The following is a 21,640-nucleotide window of genomic DNA, read 5'->3' on the forward strand; positions in this document are numbered from 1 at the left end:
GTGGAGCAGAGGCGGCCTGGAGACTGGACTTAATGACTGTCCATCTGAGTCCTGTTTCATGTGTCTGAGCTGCTTCTGTTGAGGGGTGTGGGCCTCTGAAGTCCTGTGTGGCTCACATTCTTACAAGTCAGATCCCGTTCTCCTAGTGTGTTACCTCACACTATACTGTAAGTGACTTAATATTATAGTTCTTGTTGATCTTCCTTGGCATGACCTAGAACAACTCTTTTTTTTTTTTTGTCCTGCATAGTCCCTAGTTAGTGATCAATTTTAAAAAACACCCAAAAGCCCCAGGGAATTTATTTTTACAGAGCTCTTCCCCAATGCCCTTGTCTTTCATGTGAGCATAGGCAGTCCTCTTAATTCATGTTTTTCTAGCATAGGGTTTTTTTTTGGGGGGGGGGGGTGAAATTCTCTTTAAAAGTTGATGTGAGCAGGACATGGAGTTTCTAGAAATTTCTGCAAGTACTAGATACTGTATCTCCTGTGTTTTAACCAGATTTGGAGAACCATTTTGACTTTTTATTTTTCTATGAGATAAGGAATTCTTGTTAGAGTAAAAACCTTTTATGACACATTTTGGTGATGTTCAGCTAACCAGTCTGTATTATCTTTTGAATTCCATTTCCCTGTTAATACTGCATGAGGCTCGAGAGCTAACCATGCCGAAGGTGGTGGTTTCCTGTTGCACTTAACTCTGAGTGCGTGGACCACAGCTCTCAGCTTTTTTGAGACCACCCAGTGGGTAACCTGTGAAATATGTAACTGGATGCAATATTTTATTTTCTTTTTAAAGCTCATCACAGGAAAAAAAATTGTCAAGGAAAAATCTTCTTTAGACATGTATTAATTTTGGTTCTGAGAATCTGGTCTTCGAGTCTGGGTCCCTTAAGCAGGTACAAAGGTTCCCTCACCACACCCAGACTCTCATGCAGCCTCAAGTCGTGTTCAAGGCAGTGGGTTCAGTGGCAGCACTGGGACTGGAGCGTGCTAGGGAACTGGCACAGTGTATCACGTCATCTCCAGGGCTGTCAGTGGGGTGACTGGGGTGCATCCTCCATACAAGGAGGCATGAGGGGGTGTCTGCAGCACGCAGAGCGTTAGGAGCTGATGCCATTATTGCTAAAGCCAAGTTATAAACTGGGAGACACTGTGCACATTGTGAGCTTCTGGCCAGCAGCATTACTGAGAGTGGACTGTCTCCTAGGAAATTTCCAGAAAATGTTATTTGAACATAGTTGAAGTAAGGAAAAGCTCTGGATTATTTTGGCCTGGAATAGTGCGGCTTGGGGAGTTGTGCTTATTTTAATCAAGGCAGACTCTTTCTTCCACATTTCAGAATGTTTTCAGAGCATTTGGGAGATGGCCTGAGCCCCAGGAGGACTTGGTTGGTAGACGACCTGCCCCCAGCGATAGCCTTCACCATTGTCAGGTGGGGGCTTGGTGGGGAGGGCAGCCAGGAGCTAGCAGCCTGAGCTGTCATGCAATAGCAGGATTGGCCTGTGGGTGCCCTGGAGGGGAGAAGGCTCCAGGAGGGCTCTGGACCAGAGCACCTGCTCCTCTAGATAAGTGGGCTGTGGGAGCCTCATTCCCCACCTCAGGCCTCAGGAATGATGAGGACCAGCAGCCAACAAAGGCATACAGGATTGTTCCTTTAATTGTGCTGCTGCCAACCTTTCCTCTGTAGCAAGCAGCCATTCAGGATGGCTGGGCTCTGCATTTCTCTGTCCATTGTCTGTGGGTGAGGAACCAGTACTGTGCACAGTGGGGAAGAAGTTGAAGAGCGATAGAATGATGAGGGGTGGGGGGGGCTTGGTGAGAAAATGAAGTCAGGCAAGTGATTTGAAGGTGCCTCTGCCAGCAGCCTGTGGTCAGGTTTGCTCATGGAGACAGGTGCTCTGAGACTCTTGGTCCTGTTACCTTTGCCCCTGGTCCCAGCTGCAGGCACTGGGGGCGACACCTGCTGAGTCCCAGCCCAGAGCCAGCAGTGGGCTGAAAGCCCTCTCCTCATCCCACCTGTGGGGCTCCTTCAACAGACATTAATGAGTGATGCCTGGGGGACTGATGGTGGGGCGGGTGGTTGATTCCAGCTCACAGCGCTCTGTCCTGGGTCCTTCATGCTGGAAGGCAGCTTTCACACTGGCCTTTGCGTAAGCACCCTTACTCCTTGGACAACTGGACCACTTCCTGTGCCCATATGGGAGTGTAAAGTGTTTGCACAGGATCTTGCTGTTCCAGTATCACATAGTTTCTTATGTGTGCTGTAGGAATTGTGTGCGGGGGCTCTTTTTTGAGGAGCTTGTTTGAAGGTGGCCTGCGGAGTTGAAGTGCATCTGGCGTCTTTGGTAGAGATAGACTGATAGCATATTGACTTGCGTTACTGTGGTGACTAGAGTCCTTTTTTCCTTCCTTTGGATGATTAGGCAAAAAAATCCCCTAAAATGGCTGGGAATTGGGGCTTCTCTCCTGGTTATTGTTCATAGTAACTGTGGGACTCATGAGGGGTTTCGGGTTCTCACAGAGCTCACGGGAATAATACGGTGATGAATGAGGGCCTGTCACGAAGTCGATTGCACCATGTTCCTTGGGATGAGGGGAGTGATTGGTTGCACTGAAATTGTGTTTTGGCATGCCTGCCCCAGTAAGGGGAGAGAATATACATTTTGGAAATAGTGGGATCTTAAATGTATCCATTTAAAATGTTTTCTAAAATATCTTTTGCCAGAACTGATAGAGAAAGGTGAAATTGAAAACTGCTACTAGTTTGCTTATGTCACATTGGAAAGCAGTGGGAATTGAGAGAGCTGAGCAGCCCGTCTTCCTGCTCTTTGTCCTCCTGGGTGGGAAGCAAACTTCATCCCCACCCCGAGGCCAGGGAAGAAGAGTAGAAACTGTGCGTTAAAGCTAAAAATCAGTGGACAATTTCAGAGCATGCAAGAAACTTCTGTGTAGCCTAAGGACTACATTTGCAGGATTGGCATCCAGCAGAAGGTGAGGAAAAGTGCAGGAGAGGGTGAGAACAGAGGGTCAAACTCAGGAGCTGGGTTTTAGTCTGTTGGGCTTTGTTTGTTTTTCCTTTGGCCATGTGGCACTGCTGGTGGGATTTTTAGTTCCCTGACCAGGGATCGAACCCTGGCCCTCAGCAGTGAGTGCAGAGCCCCAGCCACTGGACCGCCAGGGAGTTCCCAGAAGCTGGATTTTAAAAGAGGCACTATTCTTGGGACTTCTTTGCTGGTCCAGTGATTAAGACTCCACGCTTCTACTGCAGGGGGCACAGGTTCGATCCCTGGTCAGGGAACTAGGATCCTGCATGCCACACAGTGTGGCAAAAACAAAAAAAACAAAAAAACACACACACGTATTTACGTAAGAGGCACTATTCTTAATTTTTAATGTTGACATTAGACTTGTTAGAATGATTTTAACTTATTTTAACTTATCTTTAGAATTACCTAAAAATCAACAGATTCTCTATTTCTGTGAAGAGAAAAGCCTGTGTGTGGCGTTTGGCCCATATAGGCTGAACATGGCCCCATTTGATTTTCTTGGCTTCAAGTTTCAAACGTCGATCATCGCATTTCCACATGGCTTAGGCAGTGAAGACAGGCAGATGCACGCATGGGCTTAGAGCAGTTTGTGAACTTGAGGGGTGTCTGGCCTGGAAACGCTGACGAGGAAGGATGCAGGCCTCAGGCGAGGCCTCGCTCTGTCCTGTAGCAGCCGGACACTGGGATGGGCCTGCGGGCAGGTGTCAGCTGGCTGATCTCAGCGGGAGCTTGATTCTGGAAGTAACTAGAAAAGTTTCTTCATACTAGTGAGTCTTAAAACTTTTAAAACATAAACTACTTTAACTCTAGTTTTATCTGAAGCATTAATTCTGCGTTACAAGAGTTCTGGTTTTTCCTCTCTGTGATAAGCCCTGTCTCAGGAGCTGAGCTCCATGTGAGCAGGGGCTCCTTCTGCCTCCTTTATTGCCGGCTGCCTGGAGCCCAGGTTTGGGGGTGCCTGGTGAAGGGTAGTTCTGCAGAGAGTTAGTATATTTGAAAGCCTTCACCTGAGTCCAGTCTTTGTTTTAGATAGGAGCCTTTGTGCGTGAGACGCAGGGTGGCGGCTCTCCCTCCGTGCTGGGACAGTCCTAGTAACTGTCCTGGCATCGTTGCCAGCAGCCGCACTCTCCCGCAGGTTCCTGCTTGGAGGCTGCGTGACAGAGGGCCCCCCCACCCCCCCCCGGCTAGAGGTGTGGTGGGAGACACGGTGTGATAGTGATGGGACTGCACCCTGGAGGCTGACTGTAGTGACAAAGAGCGCACAGCGAAGGCATGTGGAAAATAACAGAGCACAAGCCACAGCTGAGAATAGGTTTGAATTACTGTTTCCCTCATTTAAATTTGAGCATATGTTACCAAAAAAAAAGGCAATGAAATTGCAGTAACAGTTTCAGGTATATTCTGTTATAGTTCATCCCATTTATTATGAGCTCCTCAGTAGTGAGATGTTGGTTTTTCCTGCATCCTTTAACACAACATTGGATTTCTTGTGACATTATTTTGTTGTATGCTTTGTGCCAGTTTTTCTTTTTCTTGAAAGTAAAATTCAACAATTTTTACTTCTAAGTGAATCTTTTTTTTCCAAAAAAACATCAATTTTATACAGCTTGTGATACAGAAGTAACAATATGCAAAATAGTGGAACATCTATGCTCTCCCCACCCCTCCTGGACATGCCCAGAGGTAGGGAAGCCAGGACCCCTGCCCAGCAGGACCTAACTTAGTTACAGGCTCTGGGAGGGACAGCCCTTAGGGGTTAAGGTGCCAGGTTTTCAGTAACAGTTTTATTGAAGTGTAATCTAAACACCATACAATTCACCCTTTCAACGTATGCAGTTCAGTAGTTTTTAGTATATTCACAGTTACACAACGATTATCACTACCTAATTTTAGAACATTTTCATTACCTCAAAAAGAAACCCTGGGCCCACTAGCACTCACTCTCCATCCCTCCCCCCTCAGCCCCTGGCAGCCCTGGTCTACTTTTTGTCTCTATGAACTTGCCTGTTCTGGATCTTTCATATAAATGGAAGCATACAATACGCTGATTTCTGTGGTGGCTGCTTTCGTCTACTCTGGTGCTTTCCACACCTGGCCGTGTGGCGCACGAAGCCGTAGTCCCTCGGCTCTGCGGATGAGGGGCGGGTGGACCACCCGCTTCCTCCACTGATGAGCACGTGGCTTGTTTCCACTTTCTGGCTTTTACGAATAATGCTGCTGTGAGCATGAATGTACAAGTGTTTGTGTGGACATGATGTGTTCATTTCTCTTGATTGCACGTGTTGTGATACTTGAATTATACAGGTTTTTAATTTTGATGAAGTCCAGTTTTCTGTTTCTTGTTTTTGTTAGTGGTGCTTTTGATATCACATCGAAGAAACCATTGCCTACTTCAAGGTCATGAAAATTTATTCTTCTCTTTTCTTCCAAAAATGTATGGTTCTAGCTCTTATACCTAGGTCTAAGATCCATATGAGTTATTTTTTGTATGCATGCGAGGTGGTAGGGTTTATACAGAGTTTGACCTCCAGTATTTACCTACACGTACTTTGTAGGAGTTCAGATTTCTTGTGGTTTATTTTGTCTTGCTTTATACCCGTATTTATTGATACGGGTAAAAAGCAAGACAAAATTTATTGATTTGTTTCCTTTCTGTGTGTATGCTATTGAAATTTGTCCTGATTTATTTTATTTATTTATTGTTTCTTTAAGCTCATTATTGGAATATAATTGCTTTACACACTCTTGTACCAGCTTATGAGGTGCACCAAAGTGAATCAGCTGTATTTATACACATATCCCCTCCCTCCCGTGACCCCCCCCCCCATCCTGGCCCTCCAAGGCATCACTCTTCATCGAATTGATCTCCCTTTGTTATACAGCAACGTCCCACTAGCTATCTGTTTTACAATTGGTAATATATACGTGTCTGTGCTACTCTCTCACTTCATCCCAGCTGCCCCTTCGCCCCCCCCACCCCCCCACCCCCCGCCCCCGTGTCCTCCAGTCCATTCTCTGCATCTGCATCCTTATTCTTGTCCTGTCACTGGATTCATCAGTACCATTTTTTTTTTTTAATCATGGTTTCTTTTCTAGTTACCAGTAGTTACAGTACCAGGATTTCCCTTTCTAGTCCCCCATGTGTGGTGTAAAACCTCATATGCCTGTGTATTTAATTCTGGAATGTTATAATTCCATAAGCAAAATAATACATTTTCCTTCACAAATCACTTAATATCCAAAAGAACTATAATGGAAGTACTTAACTTTTTTCCTTAGAGAGCACCCTGATAACCTGGGGCTGGCATGTGGAGTGGCGTCTGGAGCCTTTACTCAGGGGAGGAGCCCTCCCTCAGGGCCTATCCCCATCAGTCTTCCTTGATTTGTTAGCGTGATTCTGCCCCCAGAGCAGGTCAGGGAGCCTGAGTGGCAGCGCTGTCCATTTGGCCTTGCTGGTGCCTAGGTGGCCTGTGTGTGTGTGAGAGCTGTCACCGAGGGAAGGTTAAATATTACTCAGTGTTCTTTAAGAAAGAAAGGCTGGAAACGATTTAAAAAGTAAAGACTGTCACAATCAAGTGTTTCATTATTGGCACAATTTGTTTCAACAAAACATATCCTGGTATATTTTCTTAAGGGAAAAAATTGTCAAGGTAAAAGCTACTTGTACAGTAGGACAAATAGTAAAAAATTATTTTAAAAAATATTTTACTATCTGATTATTTTATTTTTGTTTTTGTATTATACATGGTGAGAGTACAGGTGGCTGTGTTTCTTGTGTGTTATGGGCCAGGCTGGAGCTGGTGAGTGGACTTGAGGCCCTTATTCATTGGAGGAGCCTGTTCTTGGCATTTCTAGTGATAGATGCACAAGTTTAATTAGGAGCTAAAGGTTTGTTTTTAAGTAACCTTTATCAACTGTTTATAAGACAGTGTTTTGTCTTATCATGGAATTGAACATAAGAAGTTGTACATAGGATCCTAGGGCCACGGCAAATTTATTTCCTGTTTTTCTTGGCATTATGGAGTTTTTCCAGCTATCTCCATAATCCACGTATTTATTCTTTTTAGAGGCAATGCACTATTCTGTTACATTGCAATATTATTATGCATTGAGTATCTTGGTACTTAGCGTTGTTTTGCATATTGCATATTTCCCTATTATGGACAGTATCTCTTACGTGCATTTTTTTGTGTGGCATCACCTAGTCAAGTGTGTCAGATACTTTATTTCCTTTGGAATCGTTTTTATCAGTTCATGGGGGCGGCTAGTTTGGTATAGCTTTCCAGCCTTGTATTGTTTTCATGACTGTTATTATGCAGATTTTAAGGCACCTGTGGTGGTAAAGCATCTCTCTCTTCATGGAAGATTGTACGTACTTTGTTGCTGTTAATGGAGTTTAGTCTGTCTGAGAACTGTGTCCTCAGGAGTAGATTCCTGTGTTTTGAGCAGACCAGGCTCAGCAGTTGCTCTTATTTACAGACCTGGAGAGTGTTTATTCCAGGTCAGAAAAACATTCTCTCCCCATGGAGCTGGTTTTGCCATGTTATATGTGTGCTTTCCTAGTTTGTTCTAACCTTGCCCTGGTGAGATCCACGGTCACTATAAAATCACTATAGAGTTGCATTAGAGAAAATGCAGAAAGAGAAAGAAACAACCTTAAAACAAAGCTGGCATCTGGGAGCGCCTGCTTTCCATCTTTACGGGCACTTTGAAAATTACTCTTGGGATCATATGTAGAACATAGTTTTGACTTCTGTTACTGCTAAACATGTTACCATATACTTTCCCCCATGTTATTGAGTAATATTAAATAATATTTATCAAGTGGATGTACCTTGGCTGGCTGTGTTTTTGACCACCATTCTCCCATTACTGAGCACTTGTAATTTTGTAAGTATATATAATTTTTCAGTGAGCATATTTTGGGGGCAAGAGGTGGGTGCCAGGGTTTATTTCCTTAGGCGGGATTCCTACAATGGCAGTTTCTTGGGTGAAAGGGGTAAACATCCCACTTGTTCTCGTGGAGACAGTGTTTCCTGCTGGGAGAGGGAACACTTTCTCCTCTAAGATGGCAGGTCCACCTGCCTCGGGACATAGACCTGACCTGCAGTCTCCACATGTAACTAACTCTGTCCCCCATCTTCACATGGGAGCCAGGAACTTACTTATACCCAGCCAGATTTTCACAAGAAATGTCTGCTAGTGATTTCTGTATTCAGAATTGTATGCATATCCATGATGACAGGTCTGTCTCCAGAGAACGTAGGTTGAAAGAGTGTAGGCCAAGAGGTAAAGTCATTGTGGGACAGATTACAAGCCATTTTTCCTTTTGTTTTTGTGATTTTCTATAATATTCTTTTATCTTCTTTATGATTAAAGAGAGAGGAGGGATGTGTGTCTACACTGAGTTGAATAAATGGGTGGAGCAGACCAGGCCTCCTGAGAAGACCTTTGTGAGCACGGGGCTGACCCTGTGTCGGCCCATATCATGCACAGACCCCCCTCGTTGGTTAGGTTACAGCAGGGGCCAGCGCGAGGGGAACTGGCCCTTGTGGGAGGACGCCCGTTGTCAGTGGCCTGGGCCCTGGGGCCTGGGGAGCCACTGGGCAGACGGAGGAGGCCTCTTAGGGCGCGGGTCCTGTGGGGCCTCCTTGGAACATGTCTAACAGACAGGGAAAACGAGTTATTCCTAATGACAGTCATCCTGTCCTTTTGGCAGTTTGACTTAAAAATAACATTTTTCCTATTATGAAAGAGGTTATTACAGTTTGCAGACCATTTACTAGCTTGTCACTGTCAGTCAGGGCTGCTCATAACCCCCCAGTCGTCATATTGCACTTAGCACATTTTGAAAAGTATAACTTCAGGCTTTATAAATTGATGTCCTGGTAGCTTAGATTTTACAGCAAATGTGTGGAGATGAATAATATTTGATTTGGGTCGGCTCTAGAGCTGTGCTATCCAGTACAGTAGCCACTAGCTGCTTGTGGCTATTTAAACTTAACTTAAAATTAAACTTCTGGTCCTTAGTTGCACTAACCCCATTCTTGGTGCTCAGTAGCCACACTGAGCTGGCAGCGACCATGTTGGACAGTACAGATAAAGTACGTGTCTGCCATCACCAAAAGTTCTCTGAATAGTGCTCTTCCAGAAGAAAAGATCCCCCTTCCTTTGCATGGTAACCTGCAGAAAAAATGGTCCAAGGAGTTTAAATAGCGTGTATAAAGTTTTTTCTAAGCAAATTTGCAAATTGCAAAGAATCCCAAGCTGCAGAATGCCTTGGTCAGTCTTTGCAAATGAAAGTATTTTGGGCGTCCTCAGCATGTTCTGCTTATGTAAAGAAACCTGGAACCGACACAGATGAGTTCTTCTAAGTGAACCCCTGTTTACATTCGCCAAGCTTAACTTGAAATGTGACATTTAAATGTTGTTTGTGGGAAAGCTGGCCTTTATTGTCGCCTGGTGTTGAGCAGGTGGGTATCTGCTTCATTGTAAAGAACCCGGCTGGACCAACAATGGGAAATGCACATTGGGAGCTTTCTTGACATTGCCTGTTTTTTCCCTGTAGGAGAACTGCGGCACATCACCAAGCTGAAGCCCTGGAGCCTCTTTGATGTACTTGTGGAAAAGTATGGTTGGCCCCATGAAGATGCTGCACAGTTTACAGATTTCCTGATCCCGATGTTAGAAATGGTTCCAGAAAAACGAGCCTCAGCTGGCGAATGCCTTCGACATCCTTGGTTGAATTCTTAGCAGATTCTGCATACACGCATTCTGAGCTGGCACGTGTTGTCCAGCACATTGGCCCTAAAGGGGGACTCTCGTTCTTAACAGGATTACAAGTGAGCTGGCTTCATCCTCAGACCTTTATTTTGCTTTGAGGTACTGTCGTTTGACATTTTGCTTTTTGTGCACTGTGATCCTGGGAAAGGGCAGTCTTTTGTCTTCAGCTTAGTAGTTTACTGACCCACTTTTCTTCCGGAAACAATAACATGTCTCTAAGCATTGTTTCTTGTGTCATGTGACATTCAAATGTCAATTTTTTTGAACGAAAAATACTTTCCTCCTTGTGTTTTGGCAGGTTTTGTAACTATTTATGAAGAAATATTTTAGCTGAGTACTATATAATTTACAATCTTAAGAAATTATCAAGTTGGAACCAAGAAATAGCAAGGCAATGTACAATTTGATCTTCTGGCAAAGGGACATCATTCCTGTATTATAGTGTATGTAAATGCACCCTGTAAATGTTAATTTCCATTAAATATGGGATGGGGACTCAAATTTCAGAAAAGCTACCCAGTCTTGAGTGCTTTGTAGCCTAAGTTGCATGTAATGGACTTAAACTGCTCCAAGGAGTTGTGCAGACTTTTCATTCCATGACAGTCCTTTTGCATTGGATTTTAAACAACTGGCTCTGGGTTATATCATTCCCTGTATGGCACTTTAAAGAAAGAAAAGACATGCTTCTCGTTCTAAAATACGTATTATAGTTTAGCACTCCCATTCGTATTTTTGCATATTTTTAATTAAAAGTACTTTTAAGGAAAAAGAACAATTTCCCTTTAAAAATGTGGTGGCCTGGTACCATGTGGTGTTGCCTCCTCCAAGCACTGTAAGTTAAACTCTACAAAGATTAAATTGAACAAGAGAAACATGTTCCGTGTGTGGAATGAAAAAATATACATATATTTTTTGGAAGAGCTTGCTCGTGTTTGTCTAGAACCAAGGTATGGTATGTACAATTTGCAGTGTAGTGGGCAGAATACTGACATCTCAGAGGTAACAGGGATTGCATTCATTCCAGAGACAGCTTTGTGTGTGGCTACAGCACATTTTACTGGCTTTTTCATTGTCTTTCCATGCATTGAAGTTGAGAAATGATCTTCCCTTTGCAGGTTGCACACAATTTTGTTTATGCGTTTCCTTAAAATTGTAGAGTTCAGAACACAAACCATAGTAGGCAATACAATTTTAGAATGTAATATATAGAGGTGCATTTAGCCTCTTTTAGAATTAAGTGGATTGAATGTTTTTTTTAATTTTACATTCCTCAAGGTGCCTCGTTTTTCTTGACTTTGTCCATTAACATTTATCCATATGCCTTTGCAATAACTAGATTGTGAAAAGATAACAAGTGTTGTAACAATAATCCATTGTTTGAGGTGCTTGCAGTTGTCTTAAAAATTAAAGTGTTTTGGTTTTTTTTTCCAGACATTGCCTTGGTCATTGGCCTATACTTGAAGCGATAGAATCAACAAACATTTGCTATCCTTTTAATGTAGTGTAACCAGAACTGAAGGAAATATCAACATTCCTGTTGCAGGAAATGTAGTTGTAGAACATGCATTAAGGCTTAATGTGAGGAAAACATTCGTTGTTTTGTAAGGGTAGGATATGGATCTAGAGAAGATGCTGTAGTATAGATTCATTACCTAGAATTTCTGTGATCCTTTTACATTCATGTCTCATCAGAAACATACTAATTACATTTTGTTTGAGTATTGTCAGTTTTCTTTCTTTCTTTTTTTAACAGTATTCACTGTGAGGGAACGAGACACTAATCCTCTGAGGAGTTAGCATTAGATCATATCGCTGTGAGGTGGAAGATCACGAAATGTGCGTGCTGAGTTTTTCTAATGAGGCTGTAGGTTTACCTTGTAGGTTCTGTGAAAGATAGTGGCTGTAGACCAGTGATGCCATCCACAATTTGCACAGGAACCATTCTCAAGAGAACCACGGAGTTGATGTATGTTTTCCCTAAGTGTATAAGAATTTTTATCAGGGTTATAGCACACTTGAATGAAATTTGTCTAATACAGTTTTGGCTCATATTAGAAAATCTAGATTATGAATTTGGTAAGGATCTTTCATTTATGATAAAATAGCTTAACTAGTTTACAAGTGTATAAGCAATTGTTCCAGAAGGAATACACATTTGTATTAGGTATAGTATGGTTTTGCAGATTCTTGGTGGCTTGATGGTGATGAATGCATATAAGCTAAATGAGAACCACTGGTTATGCAAAGCACTGTAGCCAGCTCAGTGATTTTAGTTGAATGTCCTATCTTTTCCTTTCTCTAGTCCATGTGAAGTCTTCATGGAAAATGACAAGCAGTGGATCACATATGTGATTATAGCAGATTCAGAAGCTGGCTGTCTGGAAATTAGACAGAACTGCCCCAAGGCAGAGGAAAAGTGGATATAAGAGCTTCAAAAAAGCATAAACTTTCTAGGTGAAAACTACTGTTTTTACTGGGGTAGAGAACTTCAGATTGTATCTGCAGGTGAAATTACTTCTTAAATCCCAGTTTTCTCCCATTAATTTTTAAGAAATTAATGCAGTTTACAGAAAAGCTTCTGTATACATTATTTGTGTGATAGGCAAATCTAAAACTATGAGGAATTAAAATCTTTAGGACAGTCCTTTTAAAGAGGTGTGAATATTAACAGTTCACTATGCTAGTTAACTTTGTCTTCTATTCGAAGTTATCAGGGGGTGGCTGATGTAAAGCCACTTCTTCGTGATCAAGGTATTTCTTTAGTGAATACCATAAGTAGAATTTTATTTGATAATCAAGGATAGCAAAGTTGAGCTAAGTTCTTTTAAAGAGCCCTAAACACAGCTGTGTTAATGTAGTTATTTTCAAAAGCAAATGGAAATTAAAAGTGTAAAACATGACATATTACTGCCAATCTTAGTCATTTTTAGTCTGTTTACTTTTTTCTCCAATACACAGAATTTGTATACTCTGTCAAATTATGTCAAGTAACTGGATGATCAAAAGTGTGTTGACAAACACTGTCACTACTACTGGTTATATTTAATCCTCATGAGAGGTAGAAGGAACAAGAATTTATTATTCCCAAATAACTAGCATTTTATATTTCAGCAATAAAATGTTCACTTGAGAGGCCATTTTCATTTCACTTGAGATAGCTAAGAATGCCTTTTTCCTTTAGTTTTGTACAAATTTTTTAAATTTCCTACTATTAAATACTATAGCTAGACAGTGAATGTTAATTTAAGGTTTTCAAATAATTTGGGTTCATCAATAGGACATTTCAGTCATTTTCTAACATGTACAAATTAGCTATTCCTGTGTTTTTAGGTTAAAATACTCCATACTTTCAAACAGTTGTAAATTAGTCTGTAATTGAATCATGTGATGCTTTAATGAATTGGATTCATTTTGTATGATGTCAGCTATCAGTAAATGTATGTAGCATTTACGTAGCATGATAGTTTCCCATGGCTCTTGCTCCTGCAAAAAAAAAAATAACATGTAGGAATGTTACAGGAACAAGCCTCTGCTGCCTCCTGATGCTCGGCTGCAGTCCAGTCCAGCTGAGGTAGTAGTTGCTAAAGAAAATGGAAGGCTCCTTACAAACTATCTGGACAAAGGTAACTTTTGTAAAAACAATTGCTTAAATAGACCCCAATCTCAGAAGTTGTACAGGACAATTTGGTAAAACTGACATAATTGTGGTTTATTAACATGAATTAAAATGCCCAACCAGTGCTTCAATGTGACAGTATATTTAAAATAAAAAAAGAAATTAAAGGCCATATACTGTACTACTTTCACAAAGATCACACAGTTTTGCAAAGACTTGTCATATGTACAATGCTATATATCAAATGAGAAAAGCTGTAAGCAATTATATACGCAAAAGAAATGCAGTATTTACAGTTTGTCAGGAGACATTAAAAATCATCTATACATTAAATTACACTTTGCTTGCAAATAACCGATAAAACAAAATGAGCCATGTTCACACCAAACTATAAAAATGTGTATTGCATTTTTTTTATACCTAAGATGCACTCACAGAACTGTTGAAAGAAAATCCTCATACTGCCATTACTTAGCTGTGTAGTTAATGCATATGTATAAAATAATATAGAAAACATTCACTAAATGAATTTAACTGCAACAATAAAATTTAAAGATCATGTAGCATCAAATCTACTGCCAGAAAAACAGCTGGAATGTTCACTTACAAAATAAAACATACCTAATAACTGGCTTAACAGCACATTTTTAAAGGAATTTTAAAAAGCAAAAATGGGAAAAATACAATGAAAGAGCACTGGTGTTTTTTTTTATACAAAGTTTCAATGTACAAGCTTTAAAAAGTACCTTAACAGGTACATATGAAATATACAGTTTATCTTACAGAACATTTTAAAAAATGTTTTTGGAGTCCATTTTAATGCCACCCTGAACCATGGTAATTGTTTTGAAATGTTGGTGGCACCTGTGCTCTGTGAATTGGAATCTGTCCAGGCACTGGAGATGCCTGCTGAGGTCCTTGAACCCCATGTGGCAGGGCCACAGAGCCAGGATGAGGACAGAACCCTGAAGCGGTAGGTGTTGGAATACTGTTTGGTCCTTGGGGCTGGAGATGAGGACCTGCAACTGGTAATGGACAATGTGGCCCTGTTCCAGAAGGCTGGTGTTGGGGTCCCGGTCCCAGAGTGGTGTGATGTGTAGCTTGTGAGGGATACGGTGGTACAGCTGGATGAGCACTTGAAGGAAAAAGTGGAGGTCCTTGATGAGGTGGATGGTGTAAGGCTTGAGCTGATGTGGTATGATGCCCAGAAGCCAAAACACTGGAAGGCGGAGGAGGAGGGGGTGGTGGAGGGGCTGAATTTACCACATGCTGGTGTTGTGCTTGTAGACCTTGGAGTCCTGTGGAAGGATGGGGCAATGGATGGTGATGAGGGGCAGGACCAGGAGGTGGAGGGGGTGGTGGCAAATGGTGTCCAGCAGTTTGAGAATGAATATGCGACCCTGGGGTGACAGCATGAACAGGCCCCACGACATGCGCTACGGAGTGTGGCTGATGGGAACTTGGCTGTTGGACAAGGTGTGGTCCTGGAGCAGGCGGTGGTGGAGGAGGGGGTGGGACTACAGCAGCGGAAGTTTGATGGTGAACAGTAGGGTTCTGAGAAGGCAGAAAATGCCCTGGAGTAACGTGGTGTCCTGGAACTGTTTGCTGGCTTGTGGTGCCAGGAAGTGCTTGATTTGGTCCTGATGTAAACACAGTTTGTTGGGAAAGACTACCTTTAAGCTGATTATAATTCTGAAAGTTTGCAGAGGGCTGCTGGTTTTGATAATAAGACGAAGAAGAAGGAGGTGGAGGGGGTGGAGGGGGTGGTGCCGTGCTGCTCAGACTTTGTTGGTTAAACTGACTATATGTTGAAGATTGTCCTGAGGGTGTCTGTGTAAATAATGCTCCAGAAGTTGCCTGCTGACTATTGGCTTGAAGGTTCTGTGCTGCTGGATAAAAATTTCTTTGAGGCTCTCGCTGAGGTGTTCCAACTTGAGGTGACTGTGAATGGTGAGGCCTGTAGGGAGAACCTAACTGCTGTGAAGGAGGCTTTGGTGAAAGGTAACCGTGCTGTACAGGCGTGTGAGGCGTCGATGACTTTGGAGGATTTTCTATGTGAGGGGATGGAGGACAGTGCAACTTCACTGGTGCAGAAGGCAGCTTTTGTGAAAGTTGCTCAGATGAACTGCGAACAAGTGGCTGTGGAGGATGATTCTTTGAAAGTGCTTGGGTGTTATTTGACAGCTGTTTTTGATGGAGTTCTGTTTTCAGGTGAACACCGTTCTCACCTTCGGACAGAATAACTGTTCCCTCCCAATGGGAATCTGGTTTTGTGAGTATTTTCCCATGTGGCTGAACAGGAATTACAGGTCCAGGGGAACCAGGCTGTGAAAAGAAAACAAATTATATGAACTTAAGAAACATTTTATGTATGTTGAGGTTTGTTATTGGTATTTAATGTTATTTAAATATTAATTTTAAAGGGGACAGGGAATAAGATAGGTCTGAGAAGACAATTACAGAGGCCTGGGATGTTAAAAAGCCAGTTTTTTTTTTTAAAGTAGTTCAGCAAGTTCTGATAATAAGCTTCAACTGAATTCCCTGAATTTTTATTGAAGACAAATTAAGGAAACTAATCTGCCTTTTTTACCCTAAGCAATGAAACCTGTTTTTGACTCCTACTCTGAATGAAACATACTTAAACACTTCAGGCAAGTTTCAATTCCAGAATTGAAATTTCTGTTCTCAATCTAATGATAAATTTGCTTGGGTAGATAAGCTTGCTCCCCCAGACTGTTTTCATTTGTAATACCTTTTACAGTGTTCAAAATACAGATAATCCAAGTATAAGACTACTTTAATGAGGTTCTTTAAGGAAAAAGAAAAAAATCAGTCTCAGATTTCCTCATCATTAGTTTCCAAAGATATTGCTCCCATTAGATTATCATGTCTTCGTGATACAGGACAGAGGTAGCACTTCTTTTAAATGAATGTCACCTGACCTTCTGTTTTTAGAAAATTAAGTGGCTGGTCAAATATTTTATTAAAAGACTGAACTTCACTAGAATAAGGGGTGGAACTCTTGGAGCAAATGTAAGCTGCTCAAGTACATTTAGCACATTGGAACTTGCACAGAAAATGTCCAGAAATCACAAACTGATAGTTGGTACAGCAGAAAAATGTCCATGTGCACGTTACCATTCATTTTCCTGAATGGCCACATTCAAGGGTCAATGTTATTACCTTGCTCATTTTTGAAGGGCTTTTACAAGTATTTTGGGAAGTATCTGGGGATGGACATTCATTTGTAGTCGTGGGTTCTGGATTTTCAGGATCAGGATCTGTAAAGCGGAAGGAACCATAGAAAATGTAAAGCTGCGTGATAAATGTTGCCTTCTACTATCACTTCGATATACATTCTACTATTCAAACCAGCATCTCACAAAAGGCTCCCTCCTTTCTGATTTTAAAAGGTATCTAAAACAACAACCATGATAGGTCATCTGCTTACTGACCTTCCATAAGCTCACTGAAAGAAGGGACTGGGCCCTTGGGTTGCAACTGGGGAATGTGATTTGAATGAGATGAAGGTGAAGACGGAACATGACTCGGTGAACATGGGACACATGGTGACTCTCCCCCTAGAGATGAAGCAGAAGCAGACCCAAAGAGAACCATTAGAAGTGCAGAGAACGAGGGTGCAGTGATTAGCTGACTCCACTTTTTGGCAAAGGAACAAGCTCACTTACCACTATCTTTATCTTTTCGGTGATCACTGAGAAGTAAAGCTCTCTGATAACTCCTCTCTCTCACTTGCTCCACCGAAGTTGAGGCGGTCCTTTAAAATCAAGTCATAACATCAGTTCAGAAGCTACTTCCAGGTAGATCATTTTTTCTCCCTTGGTGGTCAATATATCCTTTCAGATAAAGGCTTTTGCTCTTTGGGGAAAATATTTTGGTGGGAAAATACTATGGGGTTAAGCTTTGAAAACAGCGCTTTTTTCCCCTCCTTCCCCTAACACCTCCCCAAAACTGAGATTTTTATCCTCATTTATTTGAAGAACTCAAGCAGACTCCATTTCTTTGTCTTAAGCAATTTTCTGGTGAAAAGTTGGGGTTGTTGAAGGGTAGCATATCCACATTCAGGATGGCACTTCACGTTACCAAAGGGACCCAATATACCCCTTACAAATTACCTTGTGTCTGGACTATAAGGCTAGCAGCCTTACAGGTAAGAGGACCAAGGAGCAAAATGAATGTGGCCTCCTGCCCTTTGCCAGGACCCTTCTATATCCAGCTTCTTCTATTCCTATTGAAGAAACACTAAACATGGCTGTTCTTTCAAGGTAACTGGTAAGGGTGGTAAAGAAATGGCCAGATGTTGACTACGATAAAGGTTCTTTGCAGAGGAATATTTGTGTGAAAAATGTGAAAATTATCAAAGAGTAGATACAGTGGACCTTTAACAACACAGGCAAATATACAGCTGGTTTAAAATCCTATCAGCAAAAAGGATCTGTCAGATTGTGATCACAAACCTCTACCTGCTTAGCTGTAGGAAAACAACAACAAACAGGAGTAGCTGATGAACAAAAATGTGTTGTTTCTCAGAATAGCATACTTCAAATCTTTACAAACATAGCTCCATTCAAAATCAGCTATGTAAAAAGTTAAGATCCTGACTGGATGATAAAATAACAAAGACTACTTTCATTAAATAAGGTATACTACTTGTAGTTCTAAAGTTACCTGTTAGGTTTTTTTAAATAGGCAGCTTACCATTGAACTTCTGGTTCATTCTTTTCACTGGCAGAAGCTTCCTTAACAGGACAGTTATTGCTGGTTTCCTCCGACGTAGCATTATAAACTGTAGCTGGTGTTGGTAAAGGGAGGCTGGCAGTGCTTTCTACCTGCTCCCCATTCTCACTCCTGGTGGCACACCCATCAGCACTGTTGCTGCTCAAGTTTCCACTTGTGTGAGGTGATACACTAACCAGTGGAAAGTGTTCTGCCTTAGAGCCACTTTTCCTAGCTTCACGTTGTCTTTTCCGGTATTCTAATAGAGAAACCTTAAGCAAGAAAGATAAGGAAAAGCAGATCTTTTATTCTTGCTTTATAGGTCAGTGTCAATCTATTCTTTTTTTTTTTTTCTAAACAGAATTACTATATTTACATTAGGAAAATTATGTAAAATAATTGATTCTGAACAAATAATAATAATTAACAAATATCAAATGCCTACTATATGCCAGGCATTGTATTTAGATGATTTACATACATTATCTCATTTAATCCTCACAACAACCCTATGAAATAGGTATATTATCATCCCCATTTTACAGATGAGGAAATTGAGTAACTCACTCACTCAAGGTCACACAGCTGGTGAGTGTTGGAGCCGGGATTCGAACCTAGGTCTTACTTGAAAGCCCGTGCTCTTTCCACTATACTATATTGCTTCCCACAAAGTTGCCAACTGGACTCTGTTATAAAAATTAAAAGCACACATCACTAAAATTCTTTGACTTGCAAAGCAATAAGCCTATTAACAAATAAAATACGTGTTGTAGTTTCTCCCATTGCTCCGAAATAAGGCATTCTAATTGTCTCAACATGTCTGCCAACCAAATAATGGTGGTATAAATCAGGGAACTTTTTATATAATACTTATCTATTAGTATAATACTTTTCAAAATACTTTTATACCCATGGCCTAAATACTATGGGTATTACGGATGAAGAAAGAGGCATTTCTTCTATACAGCGCTGCCTGTTTTATGTAAAATAAGGGTAATAAGAACACAAATATTACTCAGTTCTGTATATTTGGTTGGGAAATGGTTATCTTTAAAAGTTACTCTTTCAGCAAAAAAAGTCACCTTGAGGTTTCAATCTCTGAAACTATGGTCCTTATAAGAATTTTCCATATCACTTAGTTTAGTTCTCTGCAAACATTATCTAATTCATTTGAGCATTTACAAAAGGTTTAAAAATGAACATATCAATAATATGAATAAAGTATGAATGCCTTACATAATACATAACTACTAATTACCCTCAGAAATAGTATGAAAAAAACACTATTAAAAGGACTATAAATTGTTAAATTTGTAACCTTTTTCTTTTGTGGTGGATTCTGGGGTGTGCAACTTCCGTCGATCAAATTGTCATTAACAGTCCGTCCGAAACCAGATACAATCCCATCTTCTGAAGTACAAAACACAGGTGTTTCCATAAACATGCCTCTAGTATCATCCTGCATCAGGCACTTTGACTCACTTATTCGGAAGCCTCCTCCAACCTCCAACTGATGTGAGGGTGTCAGGTCCCTCAAGTTGGAGTTTACTGAGAAGTTAACTCCTGTTCTGTCCGGACTCTTTACCCAGGAAGAATATACTGGGCCCCTTCCAGAGTGAGCAGATTCCAGTTGGCTGTTAGACTCAGTCCTATCATGTGTAGCTGTTTCCATGGTTTTATGTAAAGCAGTTTGCTCGACTGTATCGAGTCCCAGTTGAAGGTCTGACACAGATTCCTTTTCTCCAGGGCACTGCCTATTGACTTCAGTCCTACTCCTAGGGCTGGTATAACCAATAGTCTTTATTTCTTGCAGACCGAGTTCAGTTAAATTAGAATTTCTAAAAGGCCCCAATGTTAACATGGTTGAAGATCTGTCATATCCCTGTTTACAGAATTACAAAAAAAAAAAAATTACACAAATAACCACATTTGGAAGTTACTTATATTAAATCTACCCATAATTTAAGCAAAATAATGATTCAAGGAAAAAGTCGTCAAACTTTTTTTAATGTCGCCTTACCTCTTGACTGTAAGTGTGTCTCTTAATTTCTGGAGAACTTTCTGGGGAAGAAATATTCTACATAAAAGAAATAATCAGAATTGAAAATTAAAATATATAACTAAATCCATGATATTTATAGAAATGAAAACTTAAAATGAGAAACTACTACACAGACGTTTGTTTTAAACTTTTTTATTTCCATTCCCCTTATATTTTGCTTTAAGGTCACTTTGATACACAGTCATTTAGTCTGACTTTTGTATATCACTAACAGAAAGTTACGTTCATTTTAATAAAAACTAAAGTTTAAATTCATAAATGCATGTTCCAAATATTGGCTCTTAACTTCTTTTTCTGCTCTCAGTACACTAATTATTAAGGGGAGAAAAAAGCTATTAAAGAAACCTCATCCCCACAGGTTTTTGTTTCTGTTTTTCCCACTGAATTTCTCACCTCAAAGTGCATGGTATTTCCTGGTGTGCCAGGAGTTACTGGGGTAACTGGTGAATATATGGGCTTATAACCATTTCTACAAGCTTCATCATCTGACTTGATCCGCGGAGGAGTGGCAAATGACGGATCCGTAGGAGTAATATCTGCGTGAGTTGGCGTAGCATATGGTGAGGGAGTAGGTGTGGAAGTTTCTGAGTAAGCAGAATCTAGCAACTGATAAAGTCTTCGTTTTTTTAGTGGTGTAGTTAAATCTGTTGGTGAAAGAAGAAAATTATATTGCTGATATTTGCTATAATCTGTAACATATTCTGGGAAAGGACAAAACATCAACAATTTAATTATGATGATTTTCACCCCAAAACTAAATTTCAGGGTTTTTAAGGATAATACTAACATGAAGCAATCTCTCCCCACCCTAATCCCCCACTGCCGCCACCCCACCTGCCCCAACTTAGTTACTTTCACTGTTCGCAAGCATTTTCTTGCCAGAAGGCTTACAGGCCTAGGGATCTCTAAGAAATCTTGCAAGTACAGCTGTTAATTTAACTGATTTCTAAGAGTCCCTTCTGAATCTGTTTGAAAAACAACTGGCTAACTAGGCCCAAATTTCAACCATAAGCCCCAACATATTGTACATGGTACTGCAAATACAGGTTTTCATGTCTAACCATCCAAAACATTGGAGGACAGAAAAGAGAAAATATATGTAACAATGTGCTGCTTTTGTGAGGTACATAATAATTAGAATATATATATTATATATATACATGTGCATACTATATACATCTTGCCACATTCTCCACACTAAAACAGCACTGAAAAGAAATTCTACCTGGAAGGGAACAGCTATCATTTAATAGTAGTGGACTTTTATTTTCACCATTGACTGTAGGACTTCTGGATCTTTCTTGACAGGGTGAATTAAATCTATATAAAATTGCTGAGTTTTCTTCTTCCAGAGCTTGTTTCAACCACCGCTGAAGTACATAAAATAATAAATGA

At 40.8% G+C, this 21,640-nt stretch overlaps 2 protein-coding genes across 22 annotated transcripts in view; one reads left to right on the forward strand and one right to left on the reverse strand.

Annotated features, from left to right (window-relative positions):
- The window catches only part of SRPK2 (SRSF protein kinase 2), a 257,349-nt gene extending 245,625 nt beyond the window's left edge, over positions 1–11,724 (forward strand). For all 16 annotated transcript variants that reach the window (XM_057732327.1, XM_057732317.1, XM_057732323.1 and 13 more), the window contains one exon: positions 9,616–11,724. In XM_057732327.1, the coding sequence (XP_057588310.1) occupies positions 9,616–9,800 (185 nt within the window). In that variant the 3' untranslated portion in view covers positions 9,801–11,724. The remainder of the gene's footprint in view (positions 1–9,615) is intronic.
- Positions 3,675–21,640, reverse strand: part of KMT2E (lysine methyltransferase 2E (inactive)) — a 101,388-nt gene continuing 83,422 nt past the window's right edge. For 2 of the 6 annotated variants that reach the window (XM_057732310.1, XM_057732311.1), the window contains 9 exons: positions 21,471–21,615; positions 20,639–20,889; positions 20,204–20,260; positions 19,502–20,065; positions 18,166–18,455; positions 17,136–17,224; positions 16,902–17,027; positions 16,630–16,727; positions 13,506–15,771 (listed from right to left, as the gene is read on the reverse strand). In XM_057732310.1, the coding sequence (XP_057588293.1) occupies positions 14,263–15,771; positions 16,630–16,727; positions 16,902–17,027; positions 17,136–17,224; positions 18,166–18,455; positions 19,502–20,065; positions 20,204–20,260; positions 20,639–20,889; positions 21,471–21,615 (3,129 nt within the window). In that variant the 3' untranslated portion in view covers positions 13,506–14,262. Of the gene's footprint in view, positions 3,793–11,704; positions 11,808–13,263; positions 13,314–13,505; positions 15,772–16,629; positions 16,728–16,901; positions 17,028–17,135; positions 17,225–18,165; positions 18,456–19,501; positions 20,066–20,203; positions 20,261–20,638; positions 20,890–21,470; positions 21,616–21,640 lie in introns of those variants that run through there. The other 4 variants (XM_057732314.1, XM_057732316.1, XM_057732313.1 and 1 more) reach the window with 4 other exon arrangements.

The sequence above is a fragment of the Hippopotamus amphibius genome, chromosome 4 (assembly GCF_030028045.1).
Source record: "Hippopotamus amphibius kiboko isolate mHipAmp2 chromosome 4, mHipAmp2.hap2, whole genome shotgun sequence".
In the NCBI taxonomy this organism is placed as follows: Eukaryota; Metazoa; Chordata; class Mammalia; order Artiodactyla; family Hippopotamidae; genus Hippopotamus; species Hippopotamus amphibius.